Raw genomic sequence first — 17,875 nt, 5'->3', positions numbered from 1 at the left:
CAAAATTACAAATAATATTTATGGCTAATATTTTAAATAAACAGGATAACAGAAGTAAAGCAGACTATATGACCTATTTTTCATAGAAAACCTATAGTTATTTAACAGATACATGGAATAATAGTCTTACAGTATTCATAATACAAATTAGGCTTTTTTTCTGGGGGGGTTATCAAAAAAGAGGAAATAATTTTTTAGTGAAGCAAATATATTTGCATAATGTAAAATTTCAATTTCATCTTCAATATATTTTAAAATTACTTTTGCAAAAATACCACTAATCACAACTTTTCCCATAGTAGTTTTAAACTCAAACATTTCAGTCTCATAAATATTGAAAATTGATCTTGTCTATACCTATTTACTCTTATGGTTTAAAAACAAGATCAAAAAGAAAAAAGACGAAGAAGATATAAGCATACATATTGCTTTGTGTTTTTTTAAATCTAGAATTTTATTAAGAGAAAATATTAGGTGCTTTAGGAAATAAACACTGTTTAATTCATTATCTGTAAAACTCTGATACAGAGTTAACAATATATCTAATGTAGAATTGCTATATTAAAAGAAAAAAGAATAAAATATAATTCTCCATTAGACAATTAACAAGTATATACTCCAAGTAGCACAATGAAATATTGTAAGGAAATACTCAGCAGTTTGAGTCAGTGTCATGTTAATTTGAACTCTTCCTATATGTGCGGCATTTGTCTTCAGTAAAGGACATTCTTAATAAAAAACTTAATAAAATTAATCTGTATATGTGCTTCATTCTCTGTAAACCACTGTGGACCCTGGTTAGTTGGCTCTGTTGGTCTTCTTGGAGAGCCATTGCCACTTCCACATCCGTCTACACCCCTCCCCCACTTTTCCAGAAGGCTTCCTTCACCCAATGTTTGACTGTGAGTCTCAGCGTCATTTAGATCTACTGCTGAGTGGAGCCTTTCAGAGGGCAACTATGCTAAATTCCTGTCTGTGAGCACAGCAGAATATCTTTAATAGTATCAGGGGCTTTCTCTCATCTCAGGTTGGACCGGGTATTGGTTGGACATTCCCCCAATCTCTGCTCTATATTTATCCCTGCACATCTTATTGGCAGGGTAAATTTTTGGTTGAAGTTTTTGGGTGTGGGTTGGTGTTCCCCTCCCTTCACTAGGAGTCCTTTCAGGTTAGAGGGTGTCCTCTTCAGTCTCTATGACTAGAAGTCCCAGCTACAGTAATCCCTATATCCTTCCAGAAGACTAAACTGTCTTAGGTCTCCAGCTTGCCACAGAAATGCCCTGCCCAAGGTTTCTCTTCTCTCTTTAGGCCATCTCTCCTGCTACTCCAACTCTCTTCAGGTCTTGTCTTCATCCTCATTTCTCTCTGAGATCTGTTTCTTACCTTTTTCCATCTCTTCAACCACTTCTGTTGTCTTTTCTATTTCCCCTTCTAAGTGATATTTAAATATCCTCTCTTGGGTCTCCCTTGTTACTTATCTTTGTGTCTGTGAATTGTAGTATATTTACCAAGAATCAGCCATCGACTGGACCTCAACACTACACAGATGTAGCAGATCAGGCTCTATTTGGGTCCTCTAGTAAGGGGATCAGGGGATGTCTCTGAAATAACTATGATGTCTGCTTTTTTGACCCCTCTTCCTTGGTAGGGCTGCCTTACCATGCCACAGGGAAAGAAGATGCTCAGTACAGGTGCAATTTGATGCACCATGGTGGTTTTGTGAGAAGAGGCTCCCCTTTTCTAAGAAATATGGGAGGGGGAATAAAGAAGATGGTGGGAGTGTGGGACCTGGAGGAGAGTAGGAAGGAAGCTACAATTGAGATGTAGAGTTGATAAATAAATTAATTTAAACACTGTATATGCAATTACATGGGATTTTTTTCCTTATACTACTACTTTGTTGGCCAAGAAAACAACAAGAAAAATTATTAGTTAGTTTTGTTTGGTTTGGTTTGGTTTGATTATGAGACAGAGTTTCTCAATGTAGCCTATTGCCATAAAGCATACTTTATAGACAAAGGTCACCTGGAACTCATATATCCACTTGACATTGCTTCCCATGTGCTGGGATTAAAGGCATGTTCTACCATGTCCACTTAAACATTTTGTTTTATTAGTACACTATCTGAAAAATAGATTTCAAATTAGTCTGAACTGTTATGAAATTTTATAATAAAATAAACAAACAACAATATGAGTGTGCATTTATGCTTCAGTCTTTGTGTGTGTGTGTTTGTGTGTGTAATTAATTATTGGCATGGAAATAAAAGTATGTCTAGCATGTTTAACATGTTTCAGTAAAAATACTGATACAAATTCCAAATATTCAACAAAATGTATTTGTTCCTTCATGATAGAGGTATATACATAGAAAAACTGTTTCCCTCTTGGATACAAATTTTTAAAATTGTATATATAAAGAACTCAAGAAACTAAACACCACCAAACCAAATAATCGAATTAAAAATAGGGCACAGAACAAAGAAGAAAAATCCCAATAGAAGAATATGGAAGGGACAAGAAACATCTAAAGAAATGCTCAGAGTCCCTATTCATTAGGGAAATGCAAATCAAAATGACTCTGAGATGACATCTTATAGCTATCAGAATGGATAAGATCAAAAACTCAAATGGCAGCACATGCTGGTGAGGATGTGAGGAAAGAACACACTTCCATTGCTGATTGGAGAACTTGTACAACAACATTGGAAATCAATCTGAGATTTTCTCAGGAAATTGGGAATAGTTCTACCTCAAGACCCAGCCATACCAATCCTGGCCATATATCTGAAAGATGCTCCACCATAAAACAAGTACATTTGCCCAACTATGTTAATCACAGCTTTATTCAGAATAGCCAGAATCTGGAAACAGCCTAGATGTCCCTCAACCGAAGAATGAACAAAGAAATTGTGGTTTGTTTACACATGGGATACTACTCAGCTATCAAAAGCAAGGAAATCTTGAAATTTGCAGGCAAATGGATGGAACTAGGAGAGATCATCTTGAGTGAGGTAACCCAAACCCAGAAAGACACATATGGTATGTACTCCCTTATAACTTATGTATACGCAAATAACACAGGATAACAACACTACAATACAAAGATCTAAAGAAACTAAAAATCAAGGAGGACCCTAGGAAAAATGTTTAATTTTCACTCAGAATGGCAACTAGAATAGTCACTGAAAGCAGTTGAAGAGAAGGAACTGGAAGGAAGCCTACCATAGAGGTTCTCTGAAAGTCTCCACCCAGCAGGAGATCCAAGTAGATGCTGAAACACACAGCCAAACTCCAGAATGGAGCAGAGAAAATCTTACGGAAGGAAGAGTTGGAGAATAGAAAGACCTGGAGGGGACACGAGTTTCACAAGGAGTCCAGTGGAGCCCAAAAAAATAAGGACAGAGGAGGGGAGTGCTGCAGAGATTGGTGCACCAACTAAGGACCATGCATACTGAGGACCTAGACGCCCTCCTCAGATGTAGTAGATAGGCAATACAGTCTCCTTGTCGGTCTCAAAATATGGGGAGTAGGAACTACTTCTGACATGGACTCTCACACCCAGAAGTTGATACCTTTCCCCTGATAGGAAGGCCTTGCCAGCCTACATAGGAAGAGAATACAGGCAGTCCAGATGAGACTTAATAGGTTGAGGTCAGATGTTAGGGGAGGAGGGCTTTCCTTTCTGGGACTAGGTGATGGAGGGAGAGAGTATGATGGAGGGAAGGTGTGATCAGGAGGCACCGACATGTGAATTGTAGGTCCATGAGTATGACAGAGATTCTGTGTGTGCTTACGCACATATATATGCATGTGTGTGGAAAGCAGAAGACAACAGAGTGTCGTCTTCAGGAACACTGTCTACCTCTTTTGTAACAGTCTTTCACATGTCTGTGGATAACAAGTTAAAACTATCAACATTACCTTTTAGGCCAGGAGTATTCCTGTTTGCCCAACCTGGCATTATAAGTATCAATCACCAAAGCCAGTATATTTACATGAGGTCTATGAAGCCAACACAAGTCCTAATGCATGTAAGATAGGTTCTTCACTGACGGAGCTCTCTGAAAATCCAGTAGACTCACTATTTTATTATTCTTTTCTCTGTACATAATGTCCTGGGTGTTTGTGGTGGTGGTGGTGGTCATGTGTGTGTGCATGTGTGTGTGTGTGTGTGTGTGTGCGCACATTTGAACACATATATGTATAGGCTTTCCTATAACATAGAGCATGTGTGTAACTCACAGGACAATTTGTAGGAGTTGGTTCGCTCCTGCAATACTAGGTCCCAAGATTGAACTTAAGTCAGCACGCTTGGCAGCAAATTCCTTTACCTGCTGAGCAATATCACTAGTCTGGATTGAATATTTTAATGCATTCCCATTTCTATTTTTTTCTCCAAGAGAAGTATAAATATCTACTTTTTTGACGGAAATGGCCTTATTTGTATGCAGTAGACATAAAAAACTTTATAACTTGCTTCTATGCATAGTTATTTTATTTCTATGCTCTATTGGTAGAAAAGAATTCCAGATTCAATATTTCAAATAAATCCTATTTTCCTAAAGCTAATGCATTATTGATTTTTATTTACTTTATTATGTTTATATCCAACTTAGTGGGTTTTTAAAAAATAGGAGACACTGCCATCTTAAGGAAAAATTTCTTCACTGCTCTTGTCTGTGAGAAAGGAAAATAAACATTAAAAAGATTATTGCTGACACTAAAATGCCGGAGCAGTGCTGTTTTTATGAATACTAACAACTGTATTTTAGAGATGACATTACTATTTATGGTTATTTTCAAAAGAGGTCAAAGTATGGTGAAGACAGAAATGGCTTAAGGCATCATCTCAAGAGACCCAAAAATAATCTCTCATTCAAATTGATAAAAATCAGATATAAGAAAATTTACATGTTATTCCTTAAATAATAACTCATTGGTGTTCTTAAATTAAAAAGAAACTTTATATTTTAAATACTAGAGAATAAATTATAATTCTCAGATCTGATATGTAGAAATATTAACCCCATTGTGATTGTATTTTTAATATATATCTATGTGATCTTTAGACATTCACTAAGGTATGAATTGTTAATCTTATAGGTCAGTGTTTTTTTAAGAAGAGAGTGTGAATGATTTTTGTCTTCTACCCAATGATGACACAATGAAAACTTGGCAGTCTACAATCTAAGAAGAAAGTATACATTAGGAATTAGATAGTCAGTACACTCAGGCCCAAACTTCTGTTTCCTCAGCATGGGATTATAAGTATGGGCCACCAAACCCCATATTTTTACATGGGTTTTATGAATCCAACAAAAGTCCTCATGCTTAGGAGACATATGATTCATTGGCTGAGCTACCCCAACACCCAGTAGACTGACTATTTTATTATTTTTCCAATACATTATTCCTGGGGTGGTAATTAGTAACTTTGAGGCCCTAGAAGTTTGAGGGATTTATTACAGTTATTGGTATTTCCTCAGTATATTTATATTGTGTGGTCACTATAAACTATTATAAATGGCAATGTACTTAATTAAATGAAAACATGTAAATTCTGATGATAATTAAATTAGAATAGTTTTCTTTTTGTATATTAAATGCCTTTGTTAAGTTTTTGGGTTTTTTGTTTGTTTGTTTGAGTTTTTTCTTTTTTGTTATGTATGTATTTATTTATTTTGAGACAGTCTTTCTGTGTTAGACTTGGATATCCTGGAATCACTTTGTAGACCAGGCTGGCCTCAAATTCACAGTGATCCACCTGCCTCTGTCTCCTGAGTGCTGGGATTAAAGGCGTGTGCCACCATGCTGGGCTCCTTTGTTATTGTTAAAAAGTCACCTTAGTTGAAGATATTTTGAAGGTCAATAAATGGCAATTATTTTTCTTAGGCAAGAAATACAGGAATTACAGTATTTTTATAAGATGTCATTAATTTATAATACATTAACCATCAATATTTCTAAATTAATATTTACTAAAAATATATTTTTTTCTTCATGTGGTGTATTCTGACATGCTCTTTCCTTGTCCTCCTATCATTTTACAGTATTGATATTATTAATGTCAAATTGTTAACCGTAAAATCTCAAATTCAAAATTTCAGGGACAAATATGGCCTTGCATAATTACTAGATTCATTAAATTCCTAATAACATTCTAATAGTCTTATAATTTTATTTTTATTGTTTTAATTCTAAGTGATTTTTCTGTAGTATTCTACATCAAAACTACTTATATTAAAGGCAATGATTCTTTAGACTCTTTATGCAAACAATTGGCTCAAACAATCATGATAAGAATATCTCCTTCCTTCTTTTTGACCCATTCTTTTTCTTTATTTCTTTATTACTGTGGGTACATATCAGCCAGCCATGATGGAATGTGATTTTAATCCCAATATTTGGATAATGGAGGCAATAGGATCAGGAGTTCAGCCAGCCTCAGCTGTTTTGTGAATTCAAGACAAGCCTGTGCTCTGTTAAACCCTATCTAAAACTGAAAAAAATAACTCAGTTATCATCACAAAAGTACAGTGTATGTATGCTAGTAAATATTAAGCTTTTATTAATATAAAACAGAAATTTATTAAATTGCATTTTACTACAAAAATATTAAAAATCCGTACTTTTAATATAGGTCTTTTCATTGATTTATTTAACATGATCCCTCCACATGCAGCAACAACATGGAAAATAGAAAAGAACAATTACCTGATATTAAAAATGGATTGGGAAGGAATTGGACAGGAAGGATTAGGGGACCAGGTCTTAATCCAAACACATGTATACATGTATGAATATTAGAGAAAATATTTGTAAAATAAATTAAATATGTATACAATTTATTGTCTTGATTTCAAATTTTGCTAACTACACTCCACAGAGTCAATTCTAAGTGTGATGTGTCACTCCTATTACTTTTTTCTTTTTTTAAATATATTTTATTAGTGTATTCATATTATATCTAAATTGTTATCCCATCCCTTGGATCCTCCCATTCTTCCCTCCCTCCCATTTTTCCCTTTTCTCCTCCCCTATGACTGTGCCTGAAGGGGACTTCCTCCCCCTTTATATGCTCATAGGGTATCAAGTCTCTTCTTGGTAGCCTGCTATCCTTCCTCTGAGTGCCACCAGGTCTCCCCATTCAGGGGACGTGGTCAAATGTGAGGCACCAGAATTCATGTGAAAGTCAGACCCCACTCTCCACTCAACTGTATACATACATGTCTTCCAGTCATAGTCAATAGATTATTTGCATTAAACAGAAAGGGTTTTAGAGCAAGAAAAACCTTTTATAACTATGTGATTTATCAATAAATATGTGATTTATCAATAAATATGTCCCTAAGCTTCATATTATTTTTTATTTATATGAATGAGCTTATATGAACTAATGTTATCTAGTAACAATTTTATTTGGAAATATTCAAATGAGACAGAATCACAAAATGAATATCTGGTATTCTGTATCTTTTCTTGAATGTTGTTTAACAATATACAGTAAGTTTTAAATGTAACTTTGTTCTGAGTAAGCACTCACCTTTGCACCCAACTCATTATAATGCAATTTCAAAGCTGTTACTCTTTCATCAAGCTCTTTGGGATTTTCTGTCTGCTTTTTCTGTACAATTTGGCGTCCAGTTTTAATCACCATTTCCACTTCAGACTTCACTTCACTCAGGCTTTTATACAAATTCTATGTTAAAACATAAAACACACATAAGTAATACAAAGTATAGAATATTATATTATTAATATAAAAAATAGAATATATTTAACCTTAATTGCTCTTCTGTGTTTATAACTTAAATGGAGTGTATTTTATGACTGATATCATATTATTTTTATTTACTGTTGAGTTAATGTCAATATATTTATTTTAAATATATGTGAATAATTTGCAACTATTCTTATAAATTAAATAGATTGTATATATGATAGATAGTATTTGCTTTACTGCCCTATCAATTCTGGAAAAATAAAAATATAGATACACTGTTGCTCTAATGGTACTTTTATTTAAGTAAGATAAAATATCTAAGTACCTAGATTACTGCTTTCATGTTTATAATATTACATGGGAAAAAATAAATTAATATTAAATATTTTAATTAAAAATTACAATCATATTTTATAGATAACAATAAGCATATAAAACAATTAAGTATTATTTTACATTTGTATCACTACTTAAGCATATACATATTCCTTTACATGAATAGTTTAACCAAGAAAACCTCATGAGGCAGGTGTAGTTATCAATATACTCTCAGTTCCACTGTGGTATTACAATTTGTTTCAAACTTACTGTATGGGAAATATATGAAGTGCTATATGTATATGCATGAACAATTTTATTTTGTATATATGTGTAGGTGTACATATATAATGGTTGATACAATTCTCCTTTAAATTGTCCCATATTTTATCAAAACAATAATTTAATTCTGAGAAAAACCTCATAGTAGGTGGGTTGTCCATAGAGTTAAAATAATTATTTTTCTTTCCTTTTATGTAAAAGCAAACTTTAAGTTTATCTGGTTAGTTATGGAAACATGCAAAATATACTTTGATATGAATGCATCTTTGAAGACTGATGTTGATATTTCTTTAGCAATAACTGTGAATTCATTTTAAGGTTTTTCAATTTCTCTTAATTTATATCTAAGAATGTATAGAAAAATTCTGCATTTTGGAAACAGTGAAATAAATCATTTTTATATTAGGGTATAAGTTATACCAGTCTGAAGCCACTCATACTTTTAAATGATTCCTTAATTGAACTTGAACAAATAGGTTTTTGATTTATCATTGAGAAGAGATTTGATTTACCGTTAATTTAATAGTGAACTCCCTCTTTTAAATCATGAATTAAAATATTTATAACCCAGGAATGGAAATGTTCCTTGTATTTGTATTCACATTAAGAGGACATTTTATTTTAGGGAATAAACGTTCTAGCAAGGAGTGATGGCACTTGCTGTTAATCTCAGTATCTGGGAGGTGGAGGCATGAAGATTCATGGGTTCAAAGTCTGCTAGTCTAAATAGTGATACTCCACAAAACAACACCATCCTCATCACTAATATCCAAAGCAAAAAAATCAAAAAACAAAACAACATAAAACTCTTGAAGACAAGAATGCAGTTATGGTATAAATCATTATAAAGGATATTAAAGTAAAGAATATAGAATCTGTGAGAGAAAGATATACATACAGAAAAAAATATTCCCATTCACTTTAATTTGAACCAGAACTAGATACAGATCAAACTAAGCTTTTGCTTTCTTTCCTTAGTACACAGGTGTTGTTGCATTGAGCTTATTAACTGGAAGATAAATTTTATGAAGCAAGATCCTCTTTGATGAAAATGAACATCTTTTCCATTGAAAATATAAGGAATAGGAGAAGTATATTTGGTACATTTTCATTCTTAATTCTTTTTGAAAATAGGACTCCATATATGTCTACTTTTATTTGTCTATTATCAGCAAACCACTGATAATGAAATAGTATTTGGATGGAGAAACTACTAAATGTAGTTATTCCATAAAACGAATTCAAATGACTGATAATATTATCAAATAAAATAATTTTATTTTTATCACAAAGGCACACATTTATTTGAAAGCCTTGCTAAATAGATACTTTGCCCATTCATACAGATTCAATTGATTCATATGTAAAGATATCTTATTTTTAGCCATAGTATCAAGTAGATGAAAAACAAAAACTGGTATCTCACAGCACTAGTTGAATGTTTTATGTTATCAAAGGGGTTATCTGACTGAGAGGTTTTAAACGCTAATAAAATATGATAGTATGAGATATCACAAAGGATATAGATTCATGTTGTAGGTCAGTTGTATTTTTCTTTTTTATTATGTTGTGTTCTGGTGACATCTCAGTGTATATTCAGCACTGCTATTTAATGAAAATATATTAGGATTTGGAGTAGCTGAAATGGAATCTTCTGTGCCCTTCACAGCTATTTGTTTTTAATTTCTCTCAGGTCATCTGTAACCTTGAGAATAAAGATGACTACTGTATATCATTAAACTTAATGGGATGCGTTATTTCTGGAGTGGGTATTACTATTTAAAAAGGTGTTATAGTTGCTGCTTCTAGATTAGTGTATTTCCTTTCTTGTTTTATTTTTAATAATAAATTACAAGAAAATTTTGCAAGTAGGACTCTTATTTTGTGTAGTCATTAACAAAATTATTTGTGAAAAATGCATTCCTAAAATGTCATCATATAACAATTACTTTCATATGCACTCCTATATCTTAATCATAAGACAACTTGTTATAATTATTACTGATGTATGAAATATATTCTGTTACAAAATACTACCAAATTCTTCTAATATAGTAGAGTGAAAAGGTGGCTGAATACTTGCCACTAGGAATACATACCACACAATGACTTAGTTGTGACTGGACTACTTCCTGTTCAACACTCTTTGTTTCCAGTGCAGGCAAGTGCATCTTTACTTCATCTAAAATCATCTTACTTTCCTCTAGACGCTGTTCAAAATTGGCTGGTTTTTGAAATAAACGAAATTTCATGGAGACATCCTGTAATTTTTTCTGTAATCACAATGTAAGGAAGTGTTAATTAATTTATCTTTAATAAACCAGCCAGTCATATTTTTGTTAATTTTTATTTTTCTGAATAAAAATTAAAATGAAACAAATGGAAATTTATTTGTCATTTTTTAACACAAAGGATGTTTAGTTGGGAGAGAGGGAGGAATGAGAGGATACAAGTGATGGGATAACAATTGAGTTTTAATCTGAATAAATTAATAAAATTAAAATAAAAAATAAAAAAGTAAAATTAAAAGTAAAAAAGTAAAAAAAGAAAAGCAACTTGGATACAATAAATATTTACATAAGTAAGAAAGCAGATGTATTTTTACTTTAAATTAAATAGAAAACAAAAAATAAATAAATAAATAAAATGTGACAATAGTCATATGTTAATTTATCTTTAAACTGTATACAATTTATTTTGTAATATTTTATTAATAGACATAATGGTAAAGTTTTCAATTTCATGATAGCAAAGTTGTCTATTATATAAAACAAACTCTCTGGTTTATAAAATAAAATATACCTGTGCAACATCAATTTGTGAAAGAATTCTTTGGGCTGCATCCTTCCCCTGGTTATGTTTCTTCATTTCCTCTAAACTGATCTCATGACTTGTCAAATCTGATTGGATTTTCTGTTGGAAAGACAACACTATTAGAAAGCATACTCTTCAAGTTATTGCAAAAGACAATTCCCTTTCCAAGAACATGGAATTTAGAAATATTCTTGAGCTCTCATGAACAACAGACTCCTCAAAAATGACAAGAATGTTTTAAACCTTCCTTGAATGGTCAAAGAAGAAATTGGTTTTCTCTACAAAGCTTAGATGATAAAAATCCTTTAGGTATAATTTTCAATAGAGCATCTATGTTTGTATGTCATATATATACTTGATTATACCCTATTTTTGAACGTATTTTCAAATTTGGTCAAATACAATATTTCTAAAATGTACAAGTAATTGAGCCATGATAGAGCTGAAAAAACATAATGAGATGACTTCTAGGATACCATACTCTTTATGAGTGATGTTTGTCACCCGTTTTGTGGAATATTTCAGTTAAAATTCATAGATATTAGTGATCTAGAATAAGCAAATTGTGTTAGTCGCTTTTCTCACTGCTGTAAACAAATGTCTGATAGAAAAGATTTGAGGTAACGGTGCCTTATTTTGCCTCATGGGTTTAATAGAAACAGTCCATTATTGTGGAGAGGTCATGGTAGCTAAGATAACCTCATCTGTAACAGGAAAGCTTGTGGGAGCATTTGTTTGATCATATAGCATCAACCAGGAGACTTTACAGGCTTTAGAATAGCACAAAAGACCCCTAAACCTCCACGGGGTTACATTTTATGTCCTACTTCTGCCATCTAGGCAATAAATGGTACCACAAACAGCCAAAAGAGTGTTATAAGCTATAAGAAAAGAAATCAGACACAGAAACATGGGAAAGACTTCAGAAACAAATAAAAACAAATACTAAGTGTCTTTATTGGCATTGGCATTACTTCCGGAGACTTTTTATCAGTTCCAACATCTATTGATTTTTTTTAGTGCTAAGTGGAGAGTGGGGACTGACTTTCTCACACACTCTGGTGCCCCATATTTGACCACGTTCCTTGGATGGAGAGGCCTGGTGGCACTCAGAGGAAGGACAGCAGGCTACCAAGAAGAGACTTGATACCCTATGTGCATATACAGGGGGAGGTAATCCCCCTCAGTCACAGTCATAGGGGAGGGGAGTAAGGGGAAAATGGGAGGGAGGGAGGAGTGGGAGGATACAAAGAATGGGATTACAATTGAGATATAATATGAATAAATCAATAAAAAATAAATAAATCTAAAAATTGGCAAATATACAAAAAAAGAAGCACACAGTATTTCTTTTCAACAATTTCCATCAAAGTTTTTGTGCTATTTCTTATTCAGATTTTGGTCTGGTTATTTGACTGTCTCAAGCAAAAGCAAAAGAGCTCAAGATCTGATCAGCCTGCTGTATCAAAAGTTCTTAACTATCTTGCTACTTTCTACTTCTAATTTTGGGAGATGTTCTTTATTAGGATAGCCCCTCTTAACATCATTTCATGCTTATGAATCTTAAAACACGGGCATGCTTCAGCAACTAATCCCAAATGAGCTCTCTACTGACAATAACTTCATGTGAGTAAGCCTAGCTGAGCCTTCAGATCACTAAATTATCAGTTCTAAACCTACAAAAATTTTTATTAGAGATACTAAGAAGGAATGACCTAGATGAACATTTTTAGTCGAGAAAAACCAGTGGAGATTTGCAATAACTTTTAGTTTCTTTAGAAATTGAATTTATTTTTGCCTTTCTAGCCTGTGATGCTTTCCTGTATACATACAACAAAATTTCCCTTCCTTTGTTCTATTTAGTGGATTATATTTAGTTGTATATATTTTCATAGTCAAGTGTAAGGCTGAAAAACTAAAAGCAATTCTAGTTTGAGAAAAAAATTTGACTGAATTTAACTAAAATTTAAGTAGCAATCAAGAATTAAATATCATACTGTCCTAAATGAATAGTATGACATTTAAGCTTAATTGCCAAAATACCTTGAACTAAGAACTGCCTATTAGTTTAGTGAAAAAAAAAATCTGAACATGTCTGTAAGGATGTTTCTGGAAATTAATTAACATTGTTAATTATGGGTAAAAAAATCTACCACCAAGATGAGTGGCATCAAATCCATTTATTTTAAACTCTGAATAAAATACAAGGTAAAAAGCCTGATGGAGTAGACATGTCTATGCTCCTTCCTTGTCCTCATGAAATGACTAGCCTTCTTGTTCACAAAATCCCACCACTGTGTTATCAATTCCTCTTCTTGGAAAAAATAATGGAGCAAGTCAGACAGACCATAGATGAAAACTCCTCTGCCTGAAAGCACAAATAAATCTTTTTAGACATTTTGCTCAAGTATTTTTAGGATCATAGAAAAAGGAGTGGTCAGCCTAAATGGCTTTCATTAATCTGAAAATGAAGTGATTTTTTAAAAATTTTGAACCCAATAGAAAGCAAGTTAAATGATTTCCTGTTTAATTTAATGACTTCACATCCTAACCCCAGTCCCCTCTCTCCTCTCCTCCCAGTCCCACCTTAATTCCCCTCCACCCTCAATGTCCACCTCTCTTTCCTCTCAGAAAAGTAGAGGCACTCAGAGGGAATAAACCCACCTGGCACCTCAAGTGACAGCAGAACTAAGCACATCCTTTCCCATAAGAGTATAAAAATAACTGGGCACAGTGGCACATGCTTGTAATCCCAGCTCTTAGAGAGACAGAGGCATGCAGATCTCTGTGAGTTTGAGGACAGCCTGGTCTACTAAGGCAGTCCAGGATTTTCAAGACTACACAGAGAAACTCTGCCTCAAAAACACCAAAAAAAAAAAGAAAATATGAAACAAAAAACAAAAACTAACAAATGGCAATCAGAAATATGCATATCTCAATAATGAACTGATTGAGCATAAATTCATGAAAACAATCATATTTACCATATATACAAAATTAAATAGCATTCAGTTCACTAATTAATTTTACCAAGAAGGTAGAAATCCTCTACAATGGCAACTCCAAAAGTGTGGGTAAGGGAAATTGAAGAAGACAAACAAACAAACAAACAAACAAACAATAAAACAGAATGATCTCCCACAAACAACTGGTTATCAAAAAGAAAGTAGAATATAATTTGGATGAAGGACATCCTGGATATCCGTATGTGTAAAATTAAACTTGATACTTATTTTTATCCAAACTGAAAAAAGAAATGGAGCCCAAAATAAACAAAATCTAATGTTAAGACCAGAAATTCTAAAATTACTAGAAGAAAACCAGGCAATCACTTCAAGATATTTATGTAGACATTTTTTGTTTTAATTATTAAGAAATAAACAGAAAAGCACAGAAAACAAAAGCAAAAGCCTACAAATGGGATTACAAAAGCCTATAAAAGTTTTGCACAGAGAAAGAAATAGTCAACAGACTGAGGAGACAGCCTAGAGAATGTGAGAATATATCTGCCAACAATTCTCTGAATTTCTGAACAGTATTAATATTTAGAATATGAAAGGAAATAAAAATGAAACAAAGGTTAAGAATCATATGTAAAAATTTAGGTCCTGTGAAAAGATGCTAATCAGAAATTTAATACATTTAACAAAGAAATATAAAAATGCTAACAATTAGCCTTTATGACACTAGAAATCACATATAAAATTATGTAAAATCTCATTTCTTCTGGATCACTATTATTTTAAAAATGAAAATAAATATGTACAAGTGAGCATATAATATGATATAATATAATATATGAATTTAGATTACATGTCAATCAAAATATGAATATAAAAAGAAGTTATAATATATTTAATAAGTATACAAAATTAGATATTATCAAGCCATATAAAAATGGTATCCTTTTATGAGAATCTAAATAATTGGTTACATTAAATCATCTTACTGTATAGAAGTACTATATGCAAATCAAAATATATAAAATTATAGCAATTACAGGAAATATTTTACTATTAATTTATTTTTATATGTAGAATTTATAGAGTGGTTTCACATCAAGTAACTATATTTTTAAGCTTATAATAGAAAAATACATATCTCAGGCGTGGAGAAATGGTTCAGTGGTTAAGAGCATTGGCTACTCTTCCAGAGGACACAGGTTCAGTTCCCAGCACCCACATGGCAGCTCACAACTGTCCGTAACTCCTGTAACTCCCTCACACAAACATACACGGCAGGCAAAACATCAATGTACATAAAATGAATTAATTTAAAAATGTGCATCTCATACTTTTTGAGAAGGCAAATGATTGTGAATGCTGTCTAACTGTAGCCAGTGACGGATGGTCTGATCCTAATCTTTTCTATCTTCTGTAGCTCAGTACAAGTCAAAACATCAAAATAACAATAAGTCATTTAAAATTGAAAAATCATCAATTGTATATAGTAACACTCAGGTAGACCGTATAGTGTTACCATTTTTTCTACTTTTCTTCATTTCCCTTCTTAGTTCCTATCTTTTCTCATGCCCCATCCCCCATCTCTGTGACTGTTACTCTATGTCTTTTGGAGTACAGTTAAACCCAGGATCTCAGGTATAAGAAAACCCTTTGTACATTGAATTACATTCCCACTACTAATTTGTTGGATTTGCGAATGTATAGAAATAGGCTGTCAAATAAGCTGTTACAAGTCATTTACAGGAAAAAAAAGTGACTACATTTTAGCAATGATTCATTCCCTATTGAAATAATAAATGTATTCTGACAGACAAAAGTCTGTAATTATGAATTTATATTAACTTATTTATTTTGATGATATCTTAGAATGTTTATACTAAGTATGAACAAATACATTAAATGTATGTTTAAAGTTTATCATCATCAATAAACAGAGGCAAGACCACACTTATAATTCTTTTGATACACAACTTAAAATGAAGACATTTTTTGCTTTAAAAGTGAAATTTTTTTTGTATCTTATTATTTTAAATTTATACCATATTGTCAATGGAAAATGAAAAATGAAAAAGATCATTAATACTAAGTCAAATCTACTATGAATTTTAGAAACCAGAAAGTTCTCTCTTGGTGAATGAAGCATTTCTTTAATGTGTAGTTTGGGGGTATTTTTACTCTCACATTTATTTCTTTCTAAAATAATCTTTTTTCTCTCTGCTACTCATACATATAAGTAAGATGTACAATATGGAAATAGGAATCTATTAAAATTGTTGCTTTAAAACACCCTGAAACTGGTCATATTCTCAGAAAGTGGTTCCTGTTTCCAATTATAAAATGTATATTGTCAGCCGGGCGTGGTGGCGCACGCCTTTAATCCCAGCACTCGGGAGGCAGAGGCAGGAGGATCGCTGTGAGTTCGAGGGCAGCCTGGTCTACAAAGCGAGTCCAGGACAGCCAAGGCTACATAGAGAAACCCTGTCTCGAAAAACAAAAAAAAAAAAAAAACAAAAAAAATGTATATTGTCACTACATACTGGCATCAGCAAGTTAGCATTTGCCCCTAATATTCTGTTTATACATTTTATAATTTTAAAGTCTAAAATTAATTCAACAAATGCAGGATATTTAAATATGTTCATAATGTAATGAATTATAAACACCTAACTAAATATGTCCCATAAAATGATGCTTCTTTTTAGTAGGAATATTCACATATATGGAATTACAATTAATAAAAATAATAAAGCTAAATTCATTTTCAAACATTCACATGTGTACACTCTACTGGTATAACTGACTATGCATAGTGTTTCTTAGCTACTTTTATGGTCATCACTCATTCTTATAGGAATGACTGAACAATCAAAATAGAGAATAGTCACTCCGACTTTCTTCAACTAAAACCCATAGACAGTTGTAAATTGGTATCTTTATGAAGATTAGTGAGAACTGCAATATGTAAAAACAAAAATAACAAATCTGAAGCATTTGGTTATGATAAGCAATGAACCATGCAAAGCTCTTCTCTATTTCAGTTACATCAGAATTTCTGAACTGTCTGATGACCAAGTCTATCCTGACCTAAGTCTTCTGGACTGTAGATTGTGAATTTAGATTGTTTTTATTATCTGGTCTGATTTGTAAATATAATTCTCAGTTATTGCATGTATGCTATAGAGAGTTAATAAATAAATTATTATCTAAGTAGTATTCCATGGTGTAAATGTACAAGATTGAACTAGAATAGATCTTCATGAGTGAGGTAACCCACACCCAGAAAGAAATGCATGGTATATACTTACTTCTAAGACAATATTAGTCACATAATATAGGATAACCACACTACAATATAGATACCTAAAGAAGCTAAGTAACAAGGAGGACCCTAGGGTGGATGCTTAACGCTCCTTCAAAAGGGCAATAGGATAGACACCTGAAGTGGTTGAAGAAAGGGAAGAGGACAGAACAATGGGAGCCTAACATAGACATCCTCTGATAGACTCCACCCGACAGGGTACTAAAGCAGATGCTAAGACTCACAGCCAAACTTTAGGGCAGATGTCTTGGAGTCCTATGAAGGAGTTAGGGGGATAGAAAGACCCGGAGGGAACAGGAGCTCCAGAAGGAGACGAACAAAGCCAACAAATCTGGACCCAGGAGGTTCTGAAGAGACTGATGCAACAAACAAGGACAATGCATGGAGAGTACCTAGGCCTCCTGTTCAGATGTAGCCAATAGGCAGCTCAGTCTCCATGAGGGTCTCCTAGTA

At 32.8% G+C, this 17,875-nt stretch overlaps 1 protein-coding gene across 10 annotated transcripts in view; it reads right to left on the bottom strand.

Annotated features, from left to right (window-relative positions):
* The window catches only part of Dmd (dystrophin), a 2,465,896-nt gene that overhangs the window by 1,276,631 nt on the left and 1,171,390 nt on the right, over window positions 1–17,875 (bottom strand). For all 10 annotated transcript variants that reach the window (XM_051140917.1, XM_051140916.1, XM_051140911.1 and 7 more), the window contains exons 31-33: window positions 11,129–11,239; window positions 10,426–10,599; window positions 7,547–7,702 (exon numbers count right to left, since the gene is read on the bottom strand). In XM_051140917.1, the coding sequence (XP_050996874.1) occupies window positions 7,547–7,702; window positions 10,426–10,599; window positions 11,129–11,239 (441 nt within the window). The remainder of the gene's footprint in view (window positions 1–7,546; window positions 7,703–10,425; window positions 10,600–11,128; window positions 11,240–17,875) is intronic.

The sequence above is a fragment of the Acomys russatus genome, chromosome X, assembly GCF_903995435.1.
Source record: "Acomys russatus chromosome X, mAcoRus1.1, whole genome shotgun sequence".
NCBI lineage: Eukaryota > Metazoa > Chordata > Mammalia > Rodentia > Muridae > Acomys > Acomys russatus.
Note: the sequence above shows the minus strand (reverse complement) of the source record. Positions and strands in the feature narration are given on the sequence as shown.